Consider the following 25403-nt stretch of genomic DNA (forward strand, 5'->3'; position numbering starts at 1 on the left):
AACCATCTGGTTGACCTGCCAATCACAGCAGTGTGTGACACCAGGGGAGTCACTTCTGAAGGGGCACCACTGACCCTGGATGGATTCATTTGCTTACCATCATCCAAACAAGGTGGCTTGGCCCATTCAGCATTTAGGTGATGTGAGCCTGAAGATTTAGTTATCTTTTATAATCTTAAAACTTAAGATTAAAAATTATATCATTAAGCTTAGAACAAGGGGCTGGAGAGATGGCTCAGTGGTTAAGAGCACTGACTGCTCTTCCAGAGGTCCTGAGTTCAATTCCCAGCAATGGTGGCTCACAACCATCTGTAATGGGGTCTAATGCCCTCTTTTGGTATGTCTGAAGAGAGCAATGGTGAATACATTAAACAAATAAATCTAAGAAAGAAAGAAAGAAAGAAAGAAAGAAAGAAAGAAAGAAAGAAAGAGAGAGAGAGAGAGAGAGAGAGAGAGAGAGAGAGAGAGAGAGAGAAAGAGAGAGGAAGGAAGGAAGGAAGGGGGAAGGAGAGGGAAGGAGGGAGGGAGGAGAGAGAGAGAGAGAGATGCAGGAGCCTTTACTGACTAGGAAGGAAATGCTGCTTAGTCGAAGGAAATGTCTTTGGAGGGAGGGGCAGGTCCTCAGATATTTTAGTGGAGAAAGAGGAAGAAGCCAAAGTAGCTGGTTGGTAGACGCTGAAGCAGGAGATGGCAGACTGGGCCCAGATGCTGAGGGTGAAAGGCCACTTGTCGTGAAAACATGTGACTCTGCAGGCCCGAGAAACCTCCCAGGAGCTGAATCTCCCACTCCCCTTGAGACAGTGTCTATATTGCTTGGCAGTCCTAAAATTTAAAGTAGATCAGGCTGGTCATAATCTCATGACGTTATATAACCGTTGAGTCAGCAGTTGAGGCATGTGGCTACCTCCACACACTAAAGCTGACCCTCAAATAACCATCACACCAGAGTCCCTCATGTCAAACTGCTTTATTACATCTTAAATAACAGTACAGTTTAATATAGTATCTATCTTGCATCCAGCCTCCTTGCAGTACACTGACTTTAAAATTAAATACAAAAGGTGAAAAGGTACAGGGTGCAGAGAGCTCTACAGAGTTGTTTGGTAGGAAGAGAAGGGGCTTCGCTGTATTCTCTCTGCCATGTCCAGGCCTACCGCACACTCACAGCACAGTTTTGTACAGGACGCTGCAGAAAACAGAATGGCGAAGCCACTACTGCTATGAGGAGTGCAGGGTATGGGGGAGGGGAGGGCCCACAGAACACTGCTGTCCAAATGCTGCTGCTGAACATGGCTTTGAGATGATAACCACGAAGATCTGCATGGTATGAAAAATGGCCGCCTCGGATGCAAAAGGCTGTTCCATGGAGGCAGGATCAGGAAGTGGCAGAGGCAGCAGAGCAGCTTTCCCCCTCCCTTCCTGAATCCAACAGCAATCATTCCCAACAGGACTGTTTTGTTTTGTAAAGAAAACAGTGACTTATCCCACTACTCCAGTGTGTCAAGCGCTTGCTGCTTTGATATGTGTGCAGAATAGCAACAGTAATGGACAAAGCCGCCACGGTTACAACTGGAAGAGGTTATTTCCTAAAATAAAAAGAACATCTAAGGACTGAGTCCTATATGCACTTTAGAGCATTTCTACAGCATGCGATTCTAAGAGTAAACCCACCCAATATGGCAAACAATCAAATTGTTTAAAATTTAACTTAGAAAGTCTGAGATCATTATTTTCAAAACATTGATTTGTACATTGTTTCATACACAAATAACCAACTGACTATCCAAGCACAGAACAGGTACCTCTCTGGAGAAAAAAATCTCTGACAGCAGGGGCAGGACGGCTAGTGTCACATGACTACAAACTTCCCTCCAACTTCACAGGAAACCCAAGGAAAAAACAGAAACTGGACAGTGAGGAGGACAAGGCAGGAGGGAAGGGTGCTGGGAATAAGTTCACTGCTGAGCAAAGGGGAAGGATTCTGACCAAGCATTCGTGGCCATCGTTAACATGTGCTTGGCTACTTTGCTTCTGAATTTTTTCTTCCACTATGCTGTGTTTGTGCAAAACAGTCATCTGTGACATGAGACAAAAAAAAAAAAAAAAATAAAAGCAAGCCAGGGACAAAATGCATTCAGTGACAAGTCAGAGACCGCCAAAGCTACTGAACATAAAGGAATATGTTTAAGAAAAAAACGTGAATGCTTCCAAAGTCTTGCTACAAATGACTTATATTTAGAAACAATTCCAGATTAAAGTCTTCAACTTGTTTTTCTTGAATGCCACAGAACAGGATCACTGATTTAAATGCAAATGAACTAGTAAAAAGGCGTGTCTGTCTCACAATCACACTCAGGGTTACCTTCTGGTTAACATTTTTATTGTAGTATTTCCTTTTGAAATTTGATCAAGACAAAACAAAACAAAACCAAACCAAAACAACATCAACAACAACAACAACAAAAAAACCATACCAAACCAAAACAAAGACAATGGCCCCGGAAAAAATGCACAATTTGTTTTAGTTTACAGCACAGAGATCCTTCTCTTAATGGGAGTTGTGCTCTTGGTTTCAGCAATAAGTGAAGGAAAAAAGATCTTGCCCTTTTGAAGTTCTGAGGGGAGGTGTGGGTGTCCACGTTAGTATGGTTGGATAGGATATGCTATCGCTGTAACGCTTCAAGGTTGGAATGGTCTTCCAGTCGCCATGGCATCCATCCACCTGCTGCTGTGAACAGAGCCTGGAGTCAGTGCACAAGAAAAGAACTTGAGCTCTTCCCACTGCTCTCTGCATTACAGCTAAGGGCCATCACTTCAGATCAACAAGGTATCTTTATAAATCTACAACCCATGTAAGAAAATGTCATGTCCTGAGAATGGGGCTACTCCATTACCTACTGGCCTTAATTCCAGATCTTGAGGAAGCTGTCCCAGGACCCTGTTGCCACAGCCATGCCATCATCAGTCACTCCCAAGCAGCTGACTCGGTTGTCATGTCCAGCTAAGACACCTGTGAACAAGAAGAGCATAACCGCAAACACACGTGATGCTGTGAGAAAAGCAGATGGCTCATCTTGATGGACAACACTCCCAGACTTTCATAAAGCAAGTACCTAAGAGGGCAAGGGAAGGTCACTATGAAGGGAGAGGTTTCTGTCCAAGTGAAAGTTATCCTTAGGTGCACAGTTAATTCTGTTAAGAGATCAACCAATCATCACATGTTCTTCTCTGATGAGAACATGGACATAAGGTCAAGAGGACAAGGTGACATGCACAAGTATGCACATGACACAAATCCAGACAGACCCTCTTGTGATAATTTTTGTACACTAACAAAAGCAGCTTAAAAATCAAAGAAAACCAGGTAGTGGTGGCACATGCCTTTAATCCCAGCACTCGGGAAGCAGAAGGCAGACAGATCTGTGTGATCCAGGCCAACTAAGGTTACAGAGAAACCTTGTCTCGAAAACCCAAATGAACAAACGAATAACGAATAGAATAACGAATAAACATCCATCTATGTCTCAGGATCTGAGCTTAATTCCCAGCACCTATATGGTATCTTACAACCATCTGTAACTTCAGTTCCTGGGGATTCCAACACTCTCCTCCAGCCTCTGCAGGTACACAGACATACATACAGGTAAAATACTCATACTCATAAAATGAATAAATCCACGCCATCTGCGAAACAGGGTTTCTCTGTGTAGCCCTGGCTGTCCTGGAACTCACTCTGTAGACCAGGCTGGCCTTAAACTCAGTAGATCTGCCTGCTTCTGTCTCCCCAAGTGCTGGGATTTAAAGTATACCCCACCACTGTCCAGCTAGAATAAATAAATCTTTAAAAGACAAAAAACCAAACCAAACCAAAAAAAAAAAAAACAAAGAACACAAAAACACAACAACAACAACAACAACAAAACTGACCAGCTAACCTCCAAGCAACTGACCACAGGGATACACAGAGCATACAGCTGAGATCATGGAGCCACTGTCACATGGCACACCACCTGCCAAGCCACCCACCCATTCTCTCACAGAACGGTTTGAAACTTAAGAAACAGCTTCTAGTTCCTGTACTGATGTACCAACTAAGCACAATGGCTGGAAGGTTCTCTGCAGTTCAGTGTTAACCTTCTGGGCTATAATGTCAAAGGAGAAATGTTTATTTTTATTTTTGAGGCAGGGTGTATATAGCCCTGATTATCCTAGAACTCACAGAGACCTGCATGCTTCTGCTTCTGAGATCTGGGATTCTATGTTTGAGTCACCAAAAATGTCTACAATTCAGTAGTCTGGCAGGGTATCAGAAGCCAGAGTGGGACCCACAAGATTCATGGTCATAATCCCCTCTTCCATCCTCCAAAGCAGATTTGTTGAATGTAATAACTCTCTTCAACTTGCAGCTTAAGGCCAGCTTGAGTTCAAAGGGAGACTCTTGAGACAAAAATGTTCTAATCTTTTGTCCAGCTTGTATTTAATCCAGTTGATTCTGATATATTAAATTCAGGCATTAAAGTGAATCATCACCAGCACACTGTTCAACAACTTTGTACAGAGGAAGGGGCGTGGTACTGTATCAGATGTCAAAGCTGTATAGATAGGCCTGGTCATGATGGAATATGTCAGGAGGCAAATGACTACAGAGTGGGAAATGAGTAGGAAGATTGAAAATTGATGGTACTCACCAATAATTCTAGTATATAGAAGGCTGAATCAGAAGACTGTTTTAAATTCAAGGACATCTGGTCTAATAGAGTGTTCCAGGCTAACCATGGATACCCACAGTAAGAAAGGGGAAACTTGAACCCTGAGCTCAGTGGCGTCTGGCACACTATCATCTCCCACATTCCCCTCACAGGAGAGTCTTGGTACTTCCTGGAGAACCAGAGCTCATATTATATGGCCTTTAACTGTCACCTCTGCTGAGCTAAGACATTACTAAGCTGATGACACAAAATATACACATTTCAGCTCATCTGAGCCTCATTTTACCACATAGAAGGAAGCTCATGTCCAAGAACACAGAAAGGTCTTATGGCCACTGACCTGCTCTGTCAGCTTTGAGTGCATCCCAGACATTACAGTTGAAGTCATCATACCCAGCGAGGAGGAGGCGGCCACTCTTGGAGAAGGAAACAGATGTGATACCACAGATAATGTTGTCATGGGAATAGGTCATGAGCTCCTGGTCTGCACGGAGGTCAAACAGCCTGCATGTAGCATCATCTGAGCCAGTGGCAAAGGCATTGCCATTAGGAAAGAACTAGAAAGAGAAGACAAATCAAGACATATGTAAGTCCCGAGGCCCCTGGACACAGACCAGCTGATTCTTCACTTGTCTGGCATGTGTAAGGCCCATGGTTCAGGCGTAAGCACAGGAGGGGGTAAAAAAAGTATAGTAATCTGTCTGTAATCAAACATGGAATGGGACATACAGTCATCAGGAACACAGTGAATTCAAAGTCAAGCTGAACTATATATCAAGTTCTAGGCCATATACTGACAAAACAGTAATGTTCAATAAGACACGATGTTAATGCAGTGGCATGGCTGCCATGGAAAGGAAAACAGGATGAGGTTCCAGCAAGAAGAAGGGCTGGCATCCTAGAGTGAACGGGTCCTGTACTAGGGGGATACTGACAATAGTACTCATGGACTGCCATTGTCAGCCAGGTAGACTCCAGTACAGAAAAGCAATGAGACTGAGGCACTGCTGAAGGGCCTCTGTTCCCTGGACACTAGCTGTCAGGAGGAACTTGTGGAGGATGGAACAAATCCCTGCTCTAGCCACCAGACTCATCCCTTCAGGAGATGCTATAGCATGAAAGCAGGTTCTAAATTTGTTATTCCCTTGGCTGGCAGGATATTCAGCCTGTAAAGTACTGGTCACTTTAAGGAGAGGAACAGTTGCGCTGGCATGTAGTAGCCTCATCAATGTCTGAAGTATATGCACAGTACAGGGTTCAGCTGCTTCCAAAAGACTTGGTGACTCTGGCTGTGTCTGCAATGAAAAGGACCAACTAGGTTTGGTAGCAAAGGCCTGACTGTAATTTTAGTGCTGGGAAAGACGTCCAGTTCCAGGTAAGCCTGGGCTACACTACTTCCAGTTCCAGGTAAGCCTGGGCTACACTACTTCCAGTTCCAGGTAAGCCTGGGCTACACTACTGGACCTTTTCTCAGAATTAACACAAAGAAAAAAAGAACACAAAACAATTTAAAAACAAACAAAAACAATCTTTGAAATGTTATTTTTTTAAAGGTACTGGAGTTAAACACCAGAAGTTAAGAGCATTTACTCAATCTATATCAGATGTCTCCTAACGGCCTACTTAACTCTAAGCTCCAGGGCATCAAACACCCTGTCTGAACTCTGTGAGCACCTGAACTGACACACGCACATACCCACATATAGACATACAGACAGGCAAACGTAAATGAGAATGGTCTCCATAGGCTCTTATGTTTGAACACTTGACTGCTAGTTCACAGAACTGTTTGGAAGGTATTAAAAGGTATGGCATTGTTGGATGTGTGAAGTTTCAAAAGGCCATGCCATTCCAAGTTTGCACTCTCTGCCCTGTGATTATTTATATCTCAGGATGAAGCTCTCAGCTACTTCTCTAGCACCATGCTTGCCTACTTACAGCCAGGCTCCTCACAATGATGCCTATGGACTCACCCTCTGAAACTGTAAGCCTCAATTAAATGTTTTTCTTTAACTTTAAGTTGCCCTGATCATGGTGTTTTAGTCACAGCAACAGAAAAGCAACTAATACGCTATTTCTCCAGCCCCTGAAAAAACAAATCTTTAACAACAACAACAACAGGTTAAGATTTAAAGCAGACACAATTTAAACTCACACATATGGCATTGATGTCAGACTCGTGTCCTGTAAAGGTCTGCCGGCACATCCCTTCTCGGACATCCCAGAGCTTGGCTGAAGCATCACAAGCACCAGAGACAAACAGTCTGGTGTCAGGAGCAAGAGACAGGCTCATGACATCTCCAGTGTGTCCAGTAAACGTGGTTGTCTGCTGGCCGGTCTCGATGTCCCACAGGGCACTGGAGCAGGAATAAGTGACAAGTAGGTATAAGTCACACACATGGGATCAGCCACCTAAAACAACATCCTCTATACCCAGGATCACAGATAACCTCTGTGCCACTGTGAAGACACATTTACTTTTGTAATGAGATTTTGTTTAGGAAAAGCAAATTGAGAAAATAAACAACTATATGGATGAACATATGGGCCTGCTGTTTCCAAGTTAATTCACACTACAGCGAAGGAGCCACTGTCCTTTCAAAGCAGAGTATATGAGATCATATCGCACATGATAATCATAGGTAGTTTGTGGGACAGCAGAGAATGCTAAGGCCTGAAAGAAAGGAGCCTGCTTCACCTGTGTTATTCCCTCCATGCCTTTGTTTCCCACCTTCCTAGACACCAGGGAGGGAATATTAGGTAAATAACTGGCTCAGAGCAATTCTGATGCTCCAACTCCTCCTCCACAAGGACCATAAACCAAAGATGATCTTCATGAATGTATTGGGTTTTCCAAGGGCCTCTGCTTGACAGTGGCTAAAAGCCACAGTACCAACAGCACTACATAAAGCAGGAGCTGGCTATGGAAATGACAGCCATAGGCTACTTCCTGTTGCAACCTGCAGAAGCAACAGCATGGTAAACTGCCCATTCTTGTCAAGCCTGTCACCAGCCAGCCTGTCTTACTCAGCTAACACCAATCCAATCAACCAAGTTCACCACAGTGAATGCTGGCTATCTTTGCTAGGTATGAGGAAGGAAGAAAGCAGGGAGCACAAAGTTTCACACATTTCATCCAAGAAAATAACCAACACATGAAATTCATGACTAATCTCCACTGTCTACCTGACTACATTTGAAATCAACTAAAGCCCAAGCAGCCAGGCACATCTGTGAAGTGTTGTCTTGACTGGATCATTTCAAGTGGGAAGACCTACCCTCAATCTGGTCCACACCTTCTGATGGAAGCTCGTGTAAAAGGAAGCTTTTGCTTTTTGCTTACTTGCCTTCACTCTCATTGGCAAGTTCACCCATCTTACTGTGAAGACCTTCCTTTACTGCTTTAAAACCCACTCCATGTTTCCACTGTAGACACAAGACCAGCTAAGACACCCAGCTTTATGAACTAAACAATTACTAAATTTTTTACCATTTTCATTAGAAGTCTATTGTTGGATAAATTAACTGTATAAATCTGGTTTAAAATACGCTGGTCTGTACAATCAACTTTAAAATACTGCTACTGACCTCCCAGAAATGCCTCCAATGACCAGAAAAACCCACAAGGGCAGCTTAAGTCTAAAATTATTCTCTTACAATAACTACCTGGTCATTTCATTATTAAACAAAGGAAAAATTTTACTTGAATTTGTCTCCATCTACTAGTAAACAAACATTCTAAAATAAACAAATCTGATACAGCTGCTGTTTGAAAGCTATATTCATTCTCACAATATGCTGAGCTGACTTCACAGTGAAACAGAACCCCACAGGGCTGAATCTACCACATACATAAGTAAAAAATAAAGAAAAACAGGTACTTGGGATACAACTATAGCCTAAATATTTATATTTTAGTTCTTTGTTCATAATCAAAGTTTGCATAATCACAGATGGTGCAATGAGTTACTCATTGATACTTTCTGTTTTGTAATCACCAGGCTATGATCAAATTCGAAACTGTCTTAACTACTGACAACAAGTATTTATCTTGCAACGGAAAGTAAACCTACTAACCAGTGTTAACAACAACAGTAGACAGACCTCAAGCCTCACTTTCTGCCTTGTCAGGTACTTACCATGTGGTGTCTCCAGAACTGGTAACTATCTGATTGTCATCCAGGAACCGGCAACAGGACAGATAACCTGGAAAAGATCAGACCCAAATGATGAACCAAATCTACCAAGTCTCCATCCTCGGATCTTCTCACTAAGAAAACTATGGTAATAAGAAATTCTGTCACAGGATGGGTCAAACTATATAGCCAGACAGACTCAATGGGATAATGCTTCAGACAGACCCACACCGACACAGCACACAGCAGTGAACTATGCCTAGACAACACCTTACTTTAACTTCCACCTGCCTCTCTGTCTTGAGGTAGGCATCCCTTCCTTTTAGCCTCATTTACTTACTGAGCGGGGCAGCTGGACACAAAGGAGCTCAGAACCAATGAGAAGAGAGACAGTAATGGAACCAAGGGAGAAAAAGTTACAAGCCAACTAGAAGAACAGGAAAAGATGACAGAACAAGCAAGCACACTGAAAATGTCCAGTGGGAAGGCTCCAAAAATACAGGTGAACGGGATTGCTTTCTCAGGGGCTGCGATATGGAGTATGCACAGAAAAGCTATGTTCCAGCTGACACCCACTGGAAAGATTTCTTAGAAGCTGTGGATGAAACAGGGGACAGTGAGAATGTCTCAAAATATAGTAAAAATTGTGAGAGAGAAGAAAACAAGTGACTGGAAAGAGAAACAGGCTGATATCTGAAAGTTACCTAGTTTTGCTAGACAGGAGGAGTAAAATCTGCTAAGCAAAGGGACAAATTATAAATGGGTCCATAGAATAACACAACACACGGCAGGACACTGAGAATTTCCCAAATATGTATGAATTCTGTGAACAGGTACTTGCTGCAAGTGCCTGAGTGGTTAGCCTGAAAATAGCACTTTAGTCTGCGATTGTGATAAGCCAGTGGGAGTGGGACACCAAGATGATAGTAACAGAAATAAGTAATTAATTGACCAGTTCTGCATTTCAGACAGAATCTTTCCTTCCATATCCAAGGTCACCAGTACTCTTCAGAGGAAAGGGAAAAGAAAAAAAAAAAACAAAAAAAACAAAAAAAAAACAAAAAAAAAACAAAAAAAAAACCCAACCCACTGTGTTCATAAATATGTAAAATATCCAATTCATTAAATGAAAAAAATTATACACAGGAAATGTTCCAGCTACTCACTCTACCAGGTTGCAATACTGAATGGCAATGTCACGCTACATCAGAAGGGCAAATCGTGGCCCTCTGGACCAGAACCATCCAGCAAAGTTTCAGAATGGCAGTTCTGAGTCCAGCCTCCCACTCTTTTTTCATCAGTCCCTAGGGATTAGCACTGAGACCAATCTGTGTCTAAGTTCCAGTCTGCTTGAAAATAGTATCTAGGTAGTAGAAACATTTTCATATATATTTATTTATCTGCATGTATGTATGTGCATGCCTTATTTATTTGTTTGTTTATGACAGTGTTTCTCTTTGTAACCCTGGCTGTTCTGGAACTCAGTGTGTACAAGAAGCTGGCCCATGCTTCTGCCTCTTGAATGCTAAACTAAATAAAGGAGTATGCCACCACACCAGGGTAATTATTTTCAAATATACTTATGTATATATACATATATACTATAAATATTAATAAGAATAGTAATAATGAACACCCTTTCAGTTATTGTGAACCCACTGGATCCAATTCTAGGGTTTCCTTATCCTGTAAGACAGCCTATACATTCTATTAAGTTTTGCGCCTGGAGGGCATACTCTTACATAGGAAGCTCTTACCTAGGAGCAGTAGGACACAGAATCGACTGTCTTTACACAGTTGAATGACCGACTCAGCCAGTCTGCTGGAACATCCCTGAGAAGTGCTAAAGCAGCCTCCCAGAAGTCCTAACTTACATATCCAGTTAACAGCAAAAACACACAGGCAGTGAGCATAACCACAGACAGCTCAAGTGACAGGTAAGAGTTTTGCTTCTGTGAGTATGTTTCCTAATGATTAAACTGAAATCATTCAACTGTGTAAAGACAGGACCATTGAAGTCAGTTGAGGAACAGGCTTTTGGTAGTCGATTCTGTGTCCTACTGCTCCTAGGTAAGAGCTTCTTATGTAAGAGCATGCCCTCCAGGCTCAAAACTTCATATAAAAGAAACAGAAAGAAACCAAAGTTGCTGTGACAATTATATTGCCAAGGCTGCAATTCAAACTCAGTGCACTAAGAAATGGCAAACTGTGATCCACACTCAAGAGGAAAGGACCACAAAGACAAACCTCAAGATCAGATGCTACAGTTAGCAGACATTTTACATTTAGCTCTTGCAATTACATCCAGAAACATGAGGAAGACAGAAAACCTCAGTGCTTGTAGAGGGGGGTCTTTTAAAATAAAAGCACAGAAATTCTGAATCTGAAGAGATCATTTGATACAAAAGCTTATCTGACCACTCTTCCATGCCTCATCAGCACAATCTGCATCTATTCTCAGGCGAGCTTTTCTCAAATGCTGGTCATTGCTAGACTAATAGGAAGGAAAGCTGTTGTTTATTGACCACAAAGTCAACTGAATTTACTTGAATAGAAACAAAAAATGTGAGGAAGTGGAAATTGAAGCAGCTCACCCCCAAAGCCACAAAAACTAGGACATTGGAAGACATAGCTCAAATCTTACCGATTTAGCAAAAGACAAATTTTAATGGGTTCCAAATGCTAAACACAAGAATATAAAGAAAGTCACACGTCTAGGAATATCACCATCAAACTGCTAAAATCAAAGACACACCTTTAATATGTTTTGGTTTTAAATGTTGAAGGCTGAGAAGATGGCTCAATGGTTAAGAACAGTGGCTACTTTTCTAGAGGACTCAGGTTCAATTCATTGCACCAACATGATGGGTCATAGCTATCTTAACTCCAATTCTAGGAGAAACCCAGCTCCCTTGCTCTGGTTTCGTTGGCATCAGCCATGCATGTGTTGGTGCACCAACATTTATGCAGGGAAAGCACTCATATACATTAAGGTGACATCAACTCAAAATTCTGTTTGTCCAGCAAAAATATCCTTCAGGAATAAAGGTCAAAGGCCAGCAATATGGGAATCATGTGTGTAGGTGCTTGCTGCCATCTTGATTAACTGAGTTCAACTTGCAGGACCTACATGGTGGAAGAGAAAAGCCAACTTCCCACAAGTTATCCTCTTAATTACACACATGCACACACACAGACACACCCACAGGAAGGTCAAAGACTGGCAAGACAGATCAGTGGGTAAAGGAACTTGCTGCCGATTTTGATCTTCAGAACCCATGCAGAGATGGGAAGAGAGAACTAACTCCATAGAATCATTCTTGATTTCCACATTGAATGACCCCACCACCACCATGCAAATAAATACAATAAAAATAATTTAACTCAAAGGTGGTGACAAAGACAGATGGATCTCTGTGAGTTTGAGGTCGGCTTGATCCACAGAGCCAGTTCCAGGACAGCCAGGGCTACACAAAGAAACCCTGTCAACAAAAACTATAGAACAAATGCCAAACAAACCTTCTCAAAAAAAATTAAGACGTCTCACCAGCAGCCTACTCTAACCACTTGTAACCTCATCTGGTTTCAGTTAACCCATGGAAACCTAGCAAATTCCAGAAACAAAAAATTCCTTAAAAAAAAAAAACAAAAACAAAAACAAAAACATCCCCCCCAGTGCCATAAGTCAAAAAAAAAAAAAAAAAAAAAATCTTCTCATATAGCATTCATTATAATGTATTGCTATATTGTGCTACCTTCTTACTGCTAATCTCTTGTGTCTAATTTGTAAATTAAATTTCACTGAACAAACATACAGATATACAAGAAAAACAGTACATAAAGGGAATGCCATAATGCACAAGTGCAGGTGTTATGAAGGAATAGCTTTCTGGCATACAGGAAACCAGAAAAAGACATCCTCAGGAAGGAGTATGTGACACTGGAAAGGATGATGTTGTCTGAGTGCATGTGAGACTATACAACTCTTCAAACAATGGCGAATCCAGGCATGGTGGTGCACACTTGTGATTACAGCACTAAGGAGGCAGAGGGAAAAGAATGCTAAGGCTGGCTGGGCGGTGGTGGCACACAACTTTAATCCCAGCACTTGGGAGGCAGAGGCAGGCAGATCTCTGAGTTCGGGGCCAGCCTGGTCTACAAAGTGAGTTCCAGGACAGCCAGCACTACACAGAGAAACCCTGTCTCGAAAAAACCAAAAAGAATGCTAAGGCTGGAGCTATAAACACAACACAAAAAGAAAAGAACACAAAAGAAGGCAGAAAAATAGAAGCAGGGGGAAAAACAAGCAGAGGGGAGAGAGAACCACCTTAAGTACAGAACCAACTCCAGCCACATCCAGAACAACACTTAGGATTTTTCTATTGTACATCAATAAAAAGCAGCATTTAGTGCAAATGAGCTTCAAATTTTAAATGTGATTTTTTTCAACTAATCAGTTAAGTGGTATGATCTTCCCATGGTGCTGGCTAGCAGCAATGAACTGAAGCTCTCAGTCAGGACTGTAAGAATTTAACACAGCAGCCTCAAGTATCCTAGGCAACAATAGGTGTATGCGCCCATCACAGTGGCAGATACTTTTAGTCTGAGCACCCAGGAGGCAGAGAGAGGCAGGCAGATTCCTGTTAAGTTCCAGGCTGGCCACATGAGGAAGAGGGGGATGGCAGGTTACACAAAGTTGACACAATTCCATGGCTGGCATCTTAAACTTTAAAGAGATTTCTGTATATAACCTCATTATAAGTCAAAGAGAAACTATGTGTAAAAAAATACTACCTATATTTACAAAGTAGAGGGCTTGTCCCAACGTGGGTTTTTTTGTTTTTTCGGTTTTATTTTTTTGTTTTTCGAGACAGGGTTTCTCTATGTAGTTCTGGCTATCCTGGAATTCACTCTGTAGACCAGGCTGGCCTCGAACTCAGAAATCTGCCTGCCTCTGCCTCCCAAGTGCTGGGATGGGCATGCGCCACCACTGCCCGGCCATTTTTTTTATTTTTAAAAACAGCTTTTCCTGTAGTTTAGGCGTTTCAAACTCACTACATAGTAAACAATGACCTTCAACTTCCAGCTTTCATCTAAATGCTTGAATTATAGGACTATACCACCAGACCTGGTTTTATGCTGGGCTGAAGATTGAACCTAGTGCGTCATTCATGGTAGGTATGTACTCTATATTTCCAGCTCCTCATGGAGCTATATTGCCAGCTCCTAAAGGCAGAGACTTTAGGAAAATTAAAGCAAGACTTAACTCTATGCTGTGTATAAGACATAATTTATTGGGAAAACAATAAGAAAAAAAATGTCACTCAGACAGGAGCATGAGGCTGAGCTGGCTGAAAACCCCAGATGAAATAGATTCACAGCAGAGTATTGTATGAGAGGGTGTACTAAGTCAGAATAAAACAACCATTATTCAGGAGGATACAGCAACAATAAATGCACATGCAGCACCTCAAATATACAAATATAGATTCTGGTATGCCAAAATCTTTTTTTCAGATGGAAATGTAGACAAACACGATGCCCAACAGCTAGAGAACAGTTTATTTCCATATTCTCATAGCACGACGTCTTGGTAGACCACCAGCTCAAATTTAGAATTAGCTAAAAACTAGTAAGTTAAATATTTCTCTAAAGTTTTTTTTTTTTTTAATGTATATGAATGTTCTGCCTGTGTGGTAGGTTGAGTGAAAATGGCCCCCATAGGTCCATAGGGAGTGGTATTATTAGGAACACCTCTTTGTTGAAGCAGGTATGGCTTTGTTGGAGGATGTGGATGTCAATGTGGATGGATTTTAATGTTTCAGATGTTCAAGCCAGGTCCAGTGTCACTCTCTCCTGCTGTCTGTGAATCCAAATATAGAACTTAGCTACCTCTCCAGCATGTCTGTCTGGATACTGCATGCTTCCTCCCATGACAACAATGAACTAAACCTCTGAGCTATAACTAGCAACAATTAAACGTTTTCCTTTCTAAGAGTTGCTGTGGTCATGGTGTCACATCACATCAATAAAACTTTGACCAGGATAGCCTGTATGTCTGTATACCACATTCATGTCTGGTGCTCACAGAGGCCAGAAGAAGGTCTGAGATTCCCTGGGACTAGAATTACATATAGATGATTGTAAGTAAGGCACATGCAGGTGCTGGGAATTGAATCCAGGCCCTCTAGAAGTGTTTTTAACCATGTCTCCAACCTTACTTTTAATTCTCTGTGTATGTGGTGTTATGCCTGTCCAGAGGCTAACAGGCACTGGACACTCAATGTCCTACTCTATCACCGTCTTCTGTATTCCTCTGAGACTGGGCCTCTCACTAAACTAGACTGGGAGTCAGTCTACAATGATGAAGTTATAAACAGACTTATGGCCCATGCCTGGACTTTAATATGTGAGTACTGGGATTTGAACTTAGGTCCTTATGATTATGCAGTAAGTATCCTTAGTTACGGAATATTCTCCCCAAACTGTTTTCTATTATATATTTGAAAATGATACACCATGCTTCTTTTTTGAGACAGGGTTTCATATAGCCCAGACTGCCCTTAAATTCACTGTGAACTCTTGATCCTCCTACCTCCACTTCATGAGTGATGGGATTACAAAAATATATCATTATGTCCAGTTTTACGGTGCTGCAATAGACCTAGGACTTTGTGTGTGCTAGACAAATACTCTACCAACAAATCTACATTCCCAGCCATGCCTGTATGGATTTTGCCACTTTTAAGTTCTTATATTTGAGAAAGAAAAGATCTAAATTGGTGGCTTATGCTTCCAGCTAAAACCAGAATATTAAGAAGCAAGCATTCCTGAAGTAAGTAGTAATAAACAGTCAATGTAGCATAAGAAGCACAAAGGATGCAGTCCTACCTGACTCTAAAGGTTAAAACACAAAACTGCCATGTTCTTCATGACAATTATGAACAACCCTTTGCTTGCACATGATCCTGAATGTTTTATCAGTAACTCACAGAAGGACAGGATTTTTGAGAACAAAAGATAATAGCCATAGATAGAAAATACTATGATGGAACTTTCCTCTTTGGAAATACAATGTGTCCTAAATGATGTATGAATTCCCAACAAAACAATATGCACCCAGCATTTGAATGCTGGCTACATTCAAAAGATGTGAATGGACCATAGACTCTCTTCTGCCTCCTCTAAAAGAGTGCACTGGTCAGTGAGCACAAACAGATATGGTTGTGTATATGAACACATGCTTAGATTAGGACAATTCTTGTGTTAAGGTCTGAGGATAGAAGGCAGTTTAAAAACAGGACTGAAATACCAATGTGTTGATAAACAAGAATGGAGGCTGCTAACTGCTAAAGAGAGTAAAGTAGCTGAAAATTAAAAAACTGCCCCCCAAAAAAACCCAGTTTACAGGTCTCTTAAAGGTGAAGGCATTAGACCTGGTTTGACTTCATTTTCAGAAAATTTCTGGCCATTACCTTAACTTTTACTTGAACCAATAATCAACAAATCAAAAGAGCAGTATACACCCCAGTAAGCAGCTTCCACTGTTGGAGTATGAGATGAGATGTGTACCTGTGTGTCCTGCCAGCTCACGGCTCACGCGCACATTCCCTTCACGAGTTTTCAGATTGTAAATGGAGCAGATGTTATCCAGGCCACCACAGGCCACATAATTCCCAGAAGGAGCATATGCACAGGTCATGACCCAAGAGGAGCGCAGAGGGATGGCATGAACCTAAATAACAAGAACACAGACAGGCAACACTATTATGTTCAAGAAAATATGACTATAACCAGATGTGTGGTACATGTTGTAGTCCCAGCACTCAGGAGGCAAAGGTAGATAGATCTCTGAATTTGAGGCCAGCCAGGGCTACATAGTAAGACTGCCTCAAAAGAACAAAACATAAATTAACTAGTACGTAGGTATGATAGCACACGCCAGTGAGTCTAGCAGTTGGAAAGCTAAGCACGAAAGAATGAGAGGATTTTTTGTTTTGTTTATCTTTTTTGGTTCTGAGAATTGAACTCAGAGTCTTGTCCACTAGGCTGCATATTGCCAGCCCTGATTACAAGTATGAGGACATTTTGAGCTATACATAATGAGAAACTAGCTCAAAGAAAACACAAATTATATTTGTATTTTAATGATTTAAAGAGTGATGTTTAATATGACTTACAAGATTTATTTTCTTCCTTTAATTTATTATGGCTATGAGCTTAAAACAAACAAACAAAACAAAGGAAAAAAACAAACACACACAAAAAAATGCCAGGCATTGTGATTCATGCTAATCTCAGCAATAAAGAAACTGAGGCAGGAAGGTAACTGTAAGTCAGCCTAGAAGACAGCAACTGAATCACATTCATTTTCTCTGACACACACATGTACTGACCTAACTGTACATTGGTAAGATAATCTTGCTGTTTAGATGGAGCAGTTAAAACTTCTGCAATCTTTTGCATGAGGGAAAATACAACTGTCTTAATTTTGTTTTTACCTTACCTGATGACAGCATTAAAATTTGTTGAGGTTTTATTTAACTTTATATTATCTGTAGAAACATTTGATTAAATATTACCACATGAGTACAGTGCCTGAGAAGGCTAGAGGAGGGCACTGGATTCCCTTTGAACTGGACATACAGATGGTTGCGAACCACCATGTAGGTGCTGGGAATAAAACTGAGACCTTCTGCAAAAATCAGGCAGTGACTGAACAATCTCTCCAGTCCTACACCTTTTTGTTTGTTTCTGAAGACAGGGTTTCTTAGTGTCACAGCTCTGGCTGTCCTGGAACTCACTTTATAGAACAGGCTGGCCCCTAACTCACAGAAATCAACCTGCCTCTGCCTCCCAACTTGAGATTAAAGGCATGAGTCACTGTCTCCACAGCTGGCTCCCCGTACTTTTTAAAGTGTTATGTGTGTTTCTACACACGCACATGCCAGAGAAGGTGCCCAAAGAGCCCTGAGGTTGACACTGGGAACCTTCCTTAACCACTCTCCACCTTACTGTTTGAGATAGTCTCTCAATTCTATTAAGAGCTCATCTATATGACTAGTCTAGCCAGCCAGATTGCTTTGGGGATTCCTTGTCTCTGTTTTCCAAATGCTAGAATTATAGACTGCCCAACACAGCCACTCAGAGTTTAAATGAATTCTATTTTTCTGTTGATACTATTTTTTTTGAGGCAAGCTCACATGGAGTTCAACTTTATTATGTGTACAAGCATAGTCTTTAATGCTTGAGGCTCCTGCTTTCATTTCTCAAATGATAGATATGAACATGTAATTTATTTCAATGTAAGAGAAGTAAAAATTTCATTCAGAGATGTATACCTATCAGGCAAACATTCTACCTAGTATCTCTGTCTTCTCTTTTTCCTCCCCATATCTTGTTATGGTAGGTTTGACCTTCTGGGCTTATTCAATCCTCCTGCCTTTGTCTCCTGAGTGACTAGAATCATACTTTTACCAATCTGCTGGGTTACATTGTTTTTTTTTTTTATCTTTTGTGGTTTTGGGAATCAAGTCCAGGGAATTATACCAAGCATAAAAGTACTCTCTCTATCACTGAGCTACATTCCCAGTCCTCGACTAAACTTTAAAGTATAATGTATTTTTGATTATCTCTTGTTAAAACAAACTATAACTAAATGGAATATATTATTTCAGTATTCTAGAAATAAATTAGGAAAGTTCCCAGCCAAAACTAAGACTGGAGTGTAGCTCTTGTACAAGGACAAGCAGGCACTCAGCTCCTATCTACCTGCCATGACCAGAGCACAACTGTATGCCAAGCTCAAGGGGCCAGCAACATGAGCTCTTTCATCACCCTTAGAAGTCATCATGACTCCGTAAACAGACTGTTACTGTTCCAAGAAGAATCTTGATTGCGCACCTTGTTTGTGGTATAGCTGTCCCAGATGATGAGTTTCCCATCCTGAGAGGCGCTGACAAGGAGCCTGGAGAAAAAAAAAAAAAAAACACACACACACACAAAATAATTTTGGTGATGGCCAACTAGAGCTTTAAAGCTCCATTTGCTTAAAATGAAACACAATAAGAAAAAGAGGATCCCAGTGCTAGACCAATGGAATGCCATGATTAGTGTCAGATAACAGCTCAGCCCTGGGGACACCTGGATGACCAGACTACCCAGCTCTTCCTTAACACCTGAAAGATGGTACTGACCTGACCTGCTTCTGACAGGCTTCTTTTTTATCCTAAGTTAAATTAGATACGTAGAGCCATGAGAAGCATCAAATATTTAGGACACAGTTTTGTTCAATCTGACACCAAGAAAGCTTGAAAATTATGGGAAAAGCTTGAAACACTCCCCACTCAGGAACCATTTTAATCCATTTTAAACATCTTGCCCTGTTTTTATTTATATAGGGCTGGGGTGGGGCACAGAAGCTAGAATCATCTAAGGAAGACGGAACCTCAGCTGAGAAAATACCTCCATCCTATTGGCATAATGGTAAGCCTATGGGGCATTTCCCTGAATAATAACTGATGTGAGCAGGGCCAGCTTACTGTGTGGGCAGTGTCATCTTTGGGCAGGTAGTCCTGCACAGCATCAGAAAGTAGGCTAAGTAAGCCCTAAAGAGAAAGCTAGTAAGCAGTATTCCTCTGTGGTCTTTGCTGATTTCCTTTCATGACAGACTATAATTATAAGCGAAAATAAAATATTCAAGTTGTTCTTGCTCAGGGTTTAATCACACCAGTAAAAATCAAACTGGAACATATCCATAAGCTCAAATGGTATCATATGCTATAGCTCATGAATGGGGGAAGTGGAGAAACCATAGTTCAGAGAGAGAGAGAGAGAGAGAGATAGTTAGTTCAAGGCCAGACTTGACTATGTAACAAGTTTAAGGTCCAGACTCTATCCATCAAAATCAGTAGAAAACAAATGAACACTATCAAACTTCCCAGATGAAGATAAATTAGAATACCTGTCTTGATAAAACTAAGGAGTCTCCACCTATGTAGTAGTGAGATGACAAATGACATCAGAATTGCACATGGTCGGGCAAAAGAGCTCACCAACTATAGTGAATATGAATTGCTCATGACTCTGTCCTAGTTCAGGCAGCTGTGCTAAGTCTAGAATCTGTAGTTCTCTGTATTTGTAGAACCAAGGCAGGACATACTGTAAAAGGCAAGCATGACTAACAGGCAAAGGAATCTAAGTTACCTGGGACGTAACTGAGTGAGAGTGATTCTGAGACACAGCTACCTCAGACACAGGGTCCTACACATGTGCTCTTGTTTAAGGAAGGAGGGTGAGAGGTTCTTCCAGGTCCACCATGTGATAGTGACATACAGGTTTTAACTTCAAATTGTAATCAAAATATATACAGTCTAGACATTTCAGCCACAAGTATATTTGGGCATATTTGGATTTCTAGAGATGATCAAAGACTTGAGGTAATACTCAACTATGTCATTCTGAGCCATGTCACTTTTAATCAAGCCATGCTTGTTGCCTTTTGAGACAGGATCCCTCTATTATGTAGCTCTGACTGTCCTGGAACTTACTATGTAGACCAGGATGACCTCAGACTCACAGAGGTCCACTTGTCTCTGCCTCCTGAGTGCTTACACTAAAACTGTGCTACATCATACCCTGCCACGCCATGTTCTGATGTATAAAATTCCCTTTATAAAGAACAACACATATGTGGTAAGAAATAAAATCCCTTTCCATCCTTTGTCACAAAATTTATCACAGAACTGGGCACAGGCACCCAGTTCCTTTTCAGCTACAATTTTTATTTTTATTTTTTTTAGTTCTAGAGATTGAATTAAGAGTCTCCTGCACAGTAAATTGTACTTTACCAATGAATTGCACCTAAGTCCTCTGGTACAATTTTTTTCTTTAAGAGGTTCTAGGAACTGAACTCTGGAGTCTTGAGAATACAAGAGAACTCAACTATTTATTAAGCCGAACTCCTCAGATGATTCTTTTACTTCTTTTGGAGACAGGGTACTGTGTAGCCAAGGCTGACAGTTTCTCAAAATCTTTCCAGCTCCCCATCTATGGTGGTTAAAGTCCACTCTTCAATGTTCAGTCATCATACCTAAGGTACTTTCAACCATCTCCATAGGATAGTGTAAGGCCTCTCTGTTGCTCTATTTCTGTCTGGTCTTTTTGAGACTCTGAGAAAGGGTATTAAGACATATCTTTAGTAACTCATCCTCTGATTTAAGGAGTCACCTTCAGAGAGCTTAATAATTGCTAACTCAGTGAGGAATTAAGACAATGCTAAGCTGTGAGCTGATCCTCCAGAAGGTGAAAGAAGACACGCCTTCTAATCTCAGGTCATGTAACTTAGAGGAACCAACACAGTTCATTGTGCTGTCTGAAGCCTTTCCTGATCTGCTCTCCAACAGAGACAGAAACTGAGAACTAGCCAAATAGCTGCCTAGAACAAAAAGAAGCAATAACAGCCCAAACCCACATACTCTTCATTTTATTCAGAGGAGGACCCAGCCAAAGAGACTACTTCATCAGGCTTTGGAGAAAGGAGTTTAAAAACCCCACAGAACTGGAAAAGCATTACTGGAATATTATTACAAGTTAAATTTTAGGGCTAGAGAGAAGGCTCAGGTGCCTTTCAAGCAAGCTGTTCCATTAAATCTGATCCCCTGAGCCAGGTGTGGTGGCTCATGCAACACTTTAATCCCAGCACTCAGGAGGCAGAGGCAGGAGGATCTGAGTTTGAGGCCAGCCCTATCTAATATCTACACAGTTCCTGAACAGCCATTGCTACACAGAGAAACCCTGTCCTGAAAGAAACACCCCCCCAAAACAAACAAACAAACAAATAAAATAATTGGTCCCAGGAATCCACATAGAAGTAGAAAAGAACTGATTCCTTGGTCGTATTCTCTGACCTCCACATGCCTAACCCCCTGCCCTTTACCCTATTCCCCAACCTCCCCACACACAAAAATCAAAATTTGAATTTTAGTATAAATGAATATTCTAATAATCATAATACAAACATATACATATGGATATGTGTATGTGTGTCCCTATTTATACGTCAAAGGAGGCAGATTGGCTGCCCTGTTCTAGCACTTTCAGCCTTATTCCTTTGAAGTAGTCTCACACTGAACCTGGAGTTCATCACTTTTCAGCTAGGGCGAGTGATCTCAATAATTCTTCTATCTCTACCCTACTGAAGCCCTAGAGTTACAAGTATCTGGCCATGATCAGTTGTTACTTGTGTCCCATAGATCTAAACTTAAGTCTTCAAGCTTGTGCTACATAATTGGTCTAAAACTCACTGTGTAGACCAGGTTGCCCTTGATCTCACAGAGATCTACCTGCCTCGGTCTTCCAAGTACTGAGATTAAAGACATTTGCGACCATACCAAGCTCAATAACAACCCTTTACTACTAAGGCAAAAAAATATGAAAATGATGTAAGAGGGGGGATATGCATACCCGAACAACCCCTTAAATAGCTATTTTGAATTTTAAGATGCAACCACTGACTAGCCAAAAAGTATGTTCATCTAAAACATGCAGTCCAACCTGTCCCAGAACTTTGTATATTGCTTTAATCCCAAGTGCTGTGGTTAAAAAAATGTTCCACTACTGCTTGTCCATTTTCTAACTTACTTAGTTTTTTGAATGATCCTTATTTTTAATTGATAGTAACTATGGACTATGAGTTGCTTAATGTTTACATTACAGAAAGATTAAAGTAAGTGAATTAACATAGTCATTACCTCACATTTTTAGTATCTTTTTGTGGTGGGAACATACAGTATCTATTCTTGGACTAGAGGTGTACCTTAGTGCAGTCATGAGACCTTAGGTTCAATGCCTGGCACTTAAAAAACAACCAATCAATGAATCTACAAATCTACCCTTAACAATTCTGACAGCAACAACAGAATACTTTCATGAGCTATCTAGCTGAAGCTGCAGCAAGAACACAATGCCCCACCCCCTTTTTCTTTTTTGATGGGTCTGTTTCCATTATTAAACATCCTCAGAAAGTGCTCATTTGCACTAGCAATTGAATGGGATCCTGCAGAGAACTAAAGATAGAATCTTTTGTTCTCTAGCTATTTACACCCTACAGCAGATAATTTTACAAAGAGAAAGCCAAGCAGAAATTCCACTCTGATAACAGAAAATGAAAAAACTAACTCAAAAGAAAAGAATGCTGAGACTCCATTGGGTCTGGAAGGGTAACACAAACCATGCTGCACTTTGTTTCATTATGAGTGGAAAAGTCAGAGAGACTTAGAAGTCCAATAAAGGATAGTTATGGAAGTATAAAAGAAAGGAACCCCAATGATACGCAAGTAGATGGCAGGGCCATGTGGAAGGATGATAAAGATAGCTATTTGTTTATTTTCCATAAGGCTTCTCAGTGCAGATGAAGAGACCACTGAAGCCCACATTTAGTTTTTGGGACTACAGTCTGCTGTTGTAAACTTAGCACCTTTACCCTCCATTTGCTCAACTCTTACATTACAACACAGCCCACAGAATAGCCAAGACAACAGAGACCTAACAGCTAAAAGGTAAAAGGTGAGAAAAGCAGGTGCTGCTATGAAAGGGACAGTAGTTCAGTCAGCCAGTTAAGTGGAAATCTGAGTAAGATCTGTGAACACTAGACCTGGATACCAGGCAACTGGTACCACAAACTTTCTAGCCCACTCCATCCTACCTGGTTCTGAGACAGGTCTCACTGTATAGCCTTGGCTAGCCTGGAACTCATTATCTAAACCAGGCTGGCCTTTTAAACTCAGAAAAATTTGTCTGCTTCTGTCTCCTAGTGCAGAGATTAAAAATGCGCTATCACACCCACACCAATTCAGCTTTCTAACCATTGCCTTTTAGAAACCCTAGCAGCCAGCCAACATTTCAAGTACTGCTTTTGGAAGGTCCCATTTGTACCTTGAGTCTGTGCCCCAGTGCATGGCATAAATCTTTGCCAGATGTCCCCTCAGTGTTCTCCTGGTTCGCATTTGGATTCTTCCCACTGGATCAATGTTGTTTGTGATCTTAAAAAATAAAATTAGTACAAATTAATTTTAGTAAGTAGACTCTTGATTTGCATTCTGTAGGTTCTGTAATGTCAACTAAGAATGAAAAATATATTAAATGAAAAACCCTGTATTTATATGGGAGAATATTTTTAGCATTTAGAAGGCCTAGGAGGTCAGTTATAGACAGTTGTGAACCACTACAGAGTGCTGGAAACAGAATCCAGGTCCTCTAGAAGAACAACAAGTGCTCTGAACTGCTGAGCCATCTCTTCAGCAGCCAATTCATAAGCTTTAAATTGCACATTGCTCTCTTAAGTAGCACAATTAAACTATCCATTCTGTAGTGCCTGGGGCCTGACTCCCTTGTCCAGTGAGTCCATGCTTTAAGTATACAGCACGTTTATCATCAATATACCACAGCCACCATGCTTTTTGCATGCCTCAGTACCTCACCTCTTCTTATCAAGAATATAGGCTCTGTCATCCCGTCATACCAGTACAAGCAGTAAGATATTTTAAGATCATCTGATATCACATGTAACTACCATTTTATTAAGTGCTTTATTAAATAATTAGTTATTTCCACCTTTACCTACCATACACACTTTAATACTGCCATGGATACACAGGGAAAATAAATCTATGAAGTCTGAGGACCAGGCCATTGATTAACCAAGAAGGTAGGTAGGCAGGATTGTGTCTGTGTGTGTTGCTAATTTTTATTGTCAACTTGACACACAGTTACCCAAGAAGAGGCAACTTCAATTAAGAACTGCCTAGATCAGACTCCTCCGAGGGCATATTGTATGCCATGGGCATATGTATGGAGCACTGTCTGTACTGCTGACAGATGCAGGATGGTCCAGCCCATTGTGAACAAGACGACTTCTAAGCAGATTTGATTATCTTTGGCAGTCTGAGAAAGCTTGCTAGTGAGCAGTTTTCCTGTGGTTCCTGCCCTGACCTCCCTCAACAATATATTATTACCTAGAAGTGTAAACCAAAATAAATGCTTTCCTCTCCAAAGTGTTTAAAGTGTTTTATCATAGCAATAGACTACACAATGAGAGGAGCTGGATGTCCACACAGTTTTAACTGCACTTTGTTTACTTGAGTAGGAGAGTGGCACATGTGCAGAGATCAGAGAACAACCTGTGAATCTCCTTCTACCATGTGAGCTCTGGGGATTGAACTCAGGTTGTCCCGCTTGATAGCAGGCACCCATGCCTGCTCAGTCACCTCGTCAACCCTGTACATGTTTAAAATCAGTTTGAATAAACTGTTAGGTCAAACGGTAGAAAGATCTCATTTCCATTTTAAGAACCAGTAGGGCCTGTCCTCTCTGCCTATCATCAGAATAACCTCCAAATGAAAAGGCCATAACAGTGGTTTTACAACCTCACCCCACAAGACAAAAGTGCTCTTTCCACATGTTGAAAGCCCACACCAGACTGTGCATTATGGACAACTGACAGGTGGAATTGTTTCTTACCTGAGAAAGAGTCGCATCTGCACATGCTTTACGAGCATCC

General features: G+C 41.1%; 1 protein-coding gene across 7 annotated transcripts in view; it reads right to left on the reverse strand.

The window, feature by feature from the left end:
* Window positions 1-952: 952 nt before the first annotated feature.
* Window positions 953-25403, reverse strand: part of Gnb1 (G protein subunit beta 1) — a 63712-nt gene continuing 39261 nt past the window's right edge. For 3 of the 7 annotated variants that reach the window (XM_076933581.1, XM_034501653.2, XM_034501650.2), the window contains 9 exons: window positions 25364-25402; window positions 23780-23886; window positions 18749-18812; window positions 16418-16580; window positions 8849-8915; window positions 6865-7066; window positions 5050-5266; window positions 2895-3010; window positions 953-2728 (listed from right to left, as the gene is read on the reverse strand). In XM_076933581.1, the coding sequence (XP_076789696.1) occupies window positions 2904-3010; window positions 5050-5266; window positions 6865-7066; window positions 8849-8915; window positions 16418-16580; window positions 18749-18812; window positions 23780-23886; window positions 25364-25402 (966 nt within the window). In that variant the 3' untranslated portion in view covers window positions 953-2728; window positions 2895-2903. The remainder of the gene's footprint in view (window positions 2729-2894; window positions 3011-5049; window positions 5267-6864; window positions 7067-8848; window positions 8916-16417; window positions 16581-18748; window positions 18813-23779; window positions 23887-25363; window position 25403) is intronic. The other 4 variants (XM_034501652.2, XM_034501651.2, XM_076933583.1 and 1 more) reach the window with 3 other exon arrangements.

This window comes from Arvicanthis niloticus, chromosome 5, assembly GCF_011762505.2.
Source record: "Arvicanthis niloticus isolate mArvNil1 chromosome 5, mArvNil1.pat.X, whole genome shotgun sequence".
In the NCBI taxonomy this organism is placed as follows: Eukaryota; Metazoa; Chordata; class Mammalia; order Rodentia; family Muridae; genus Arvicanthis; species Arvicanthis niloticus.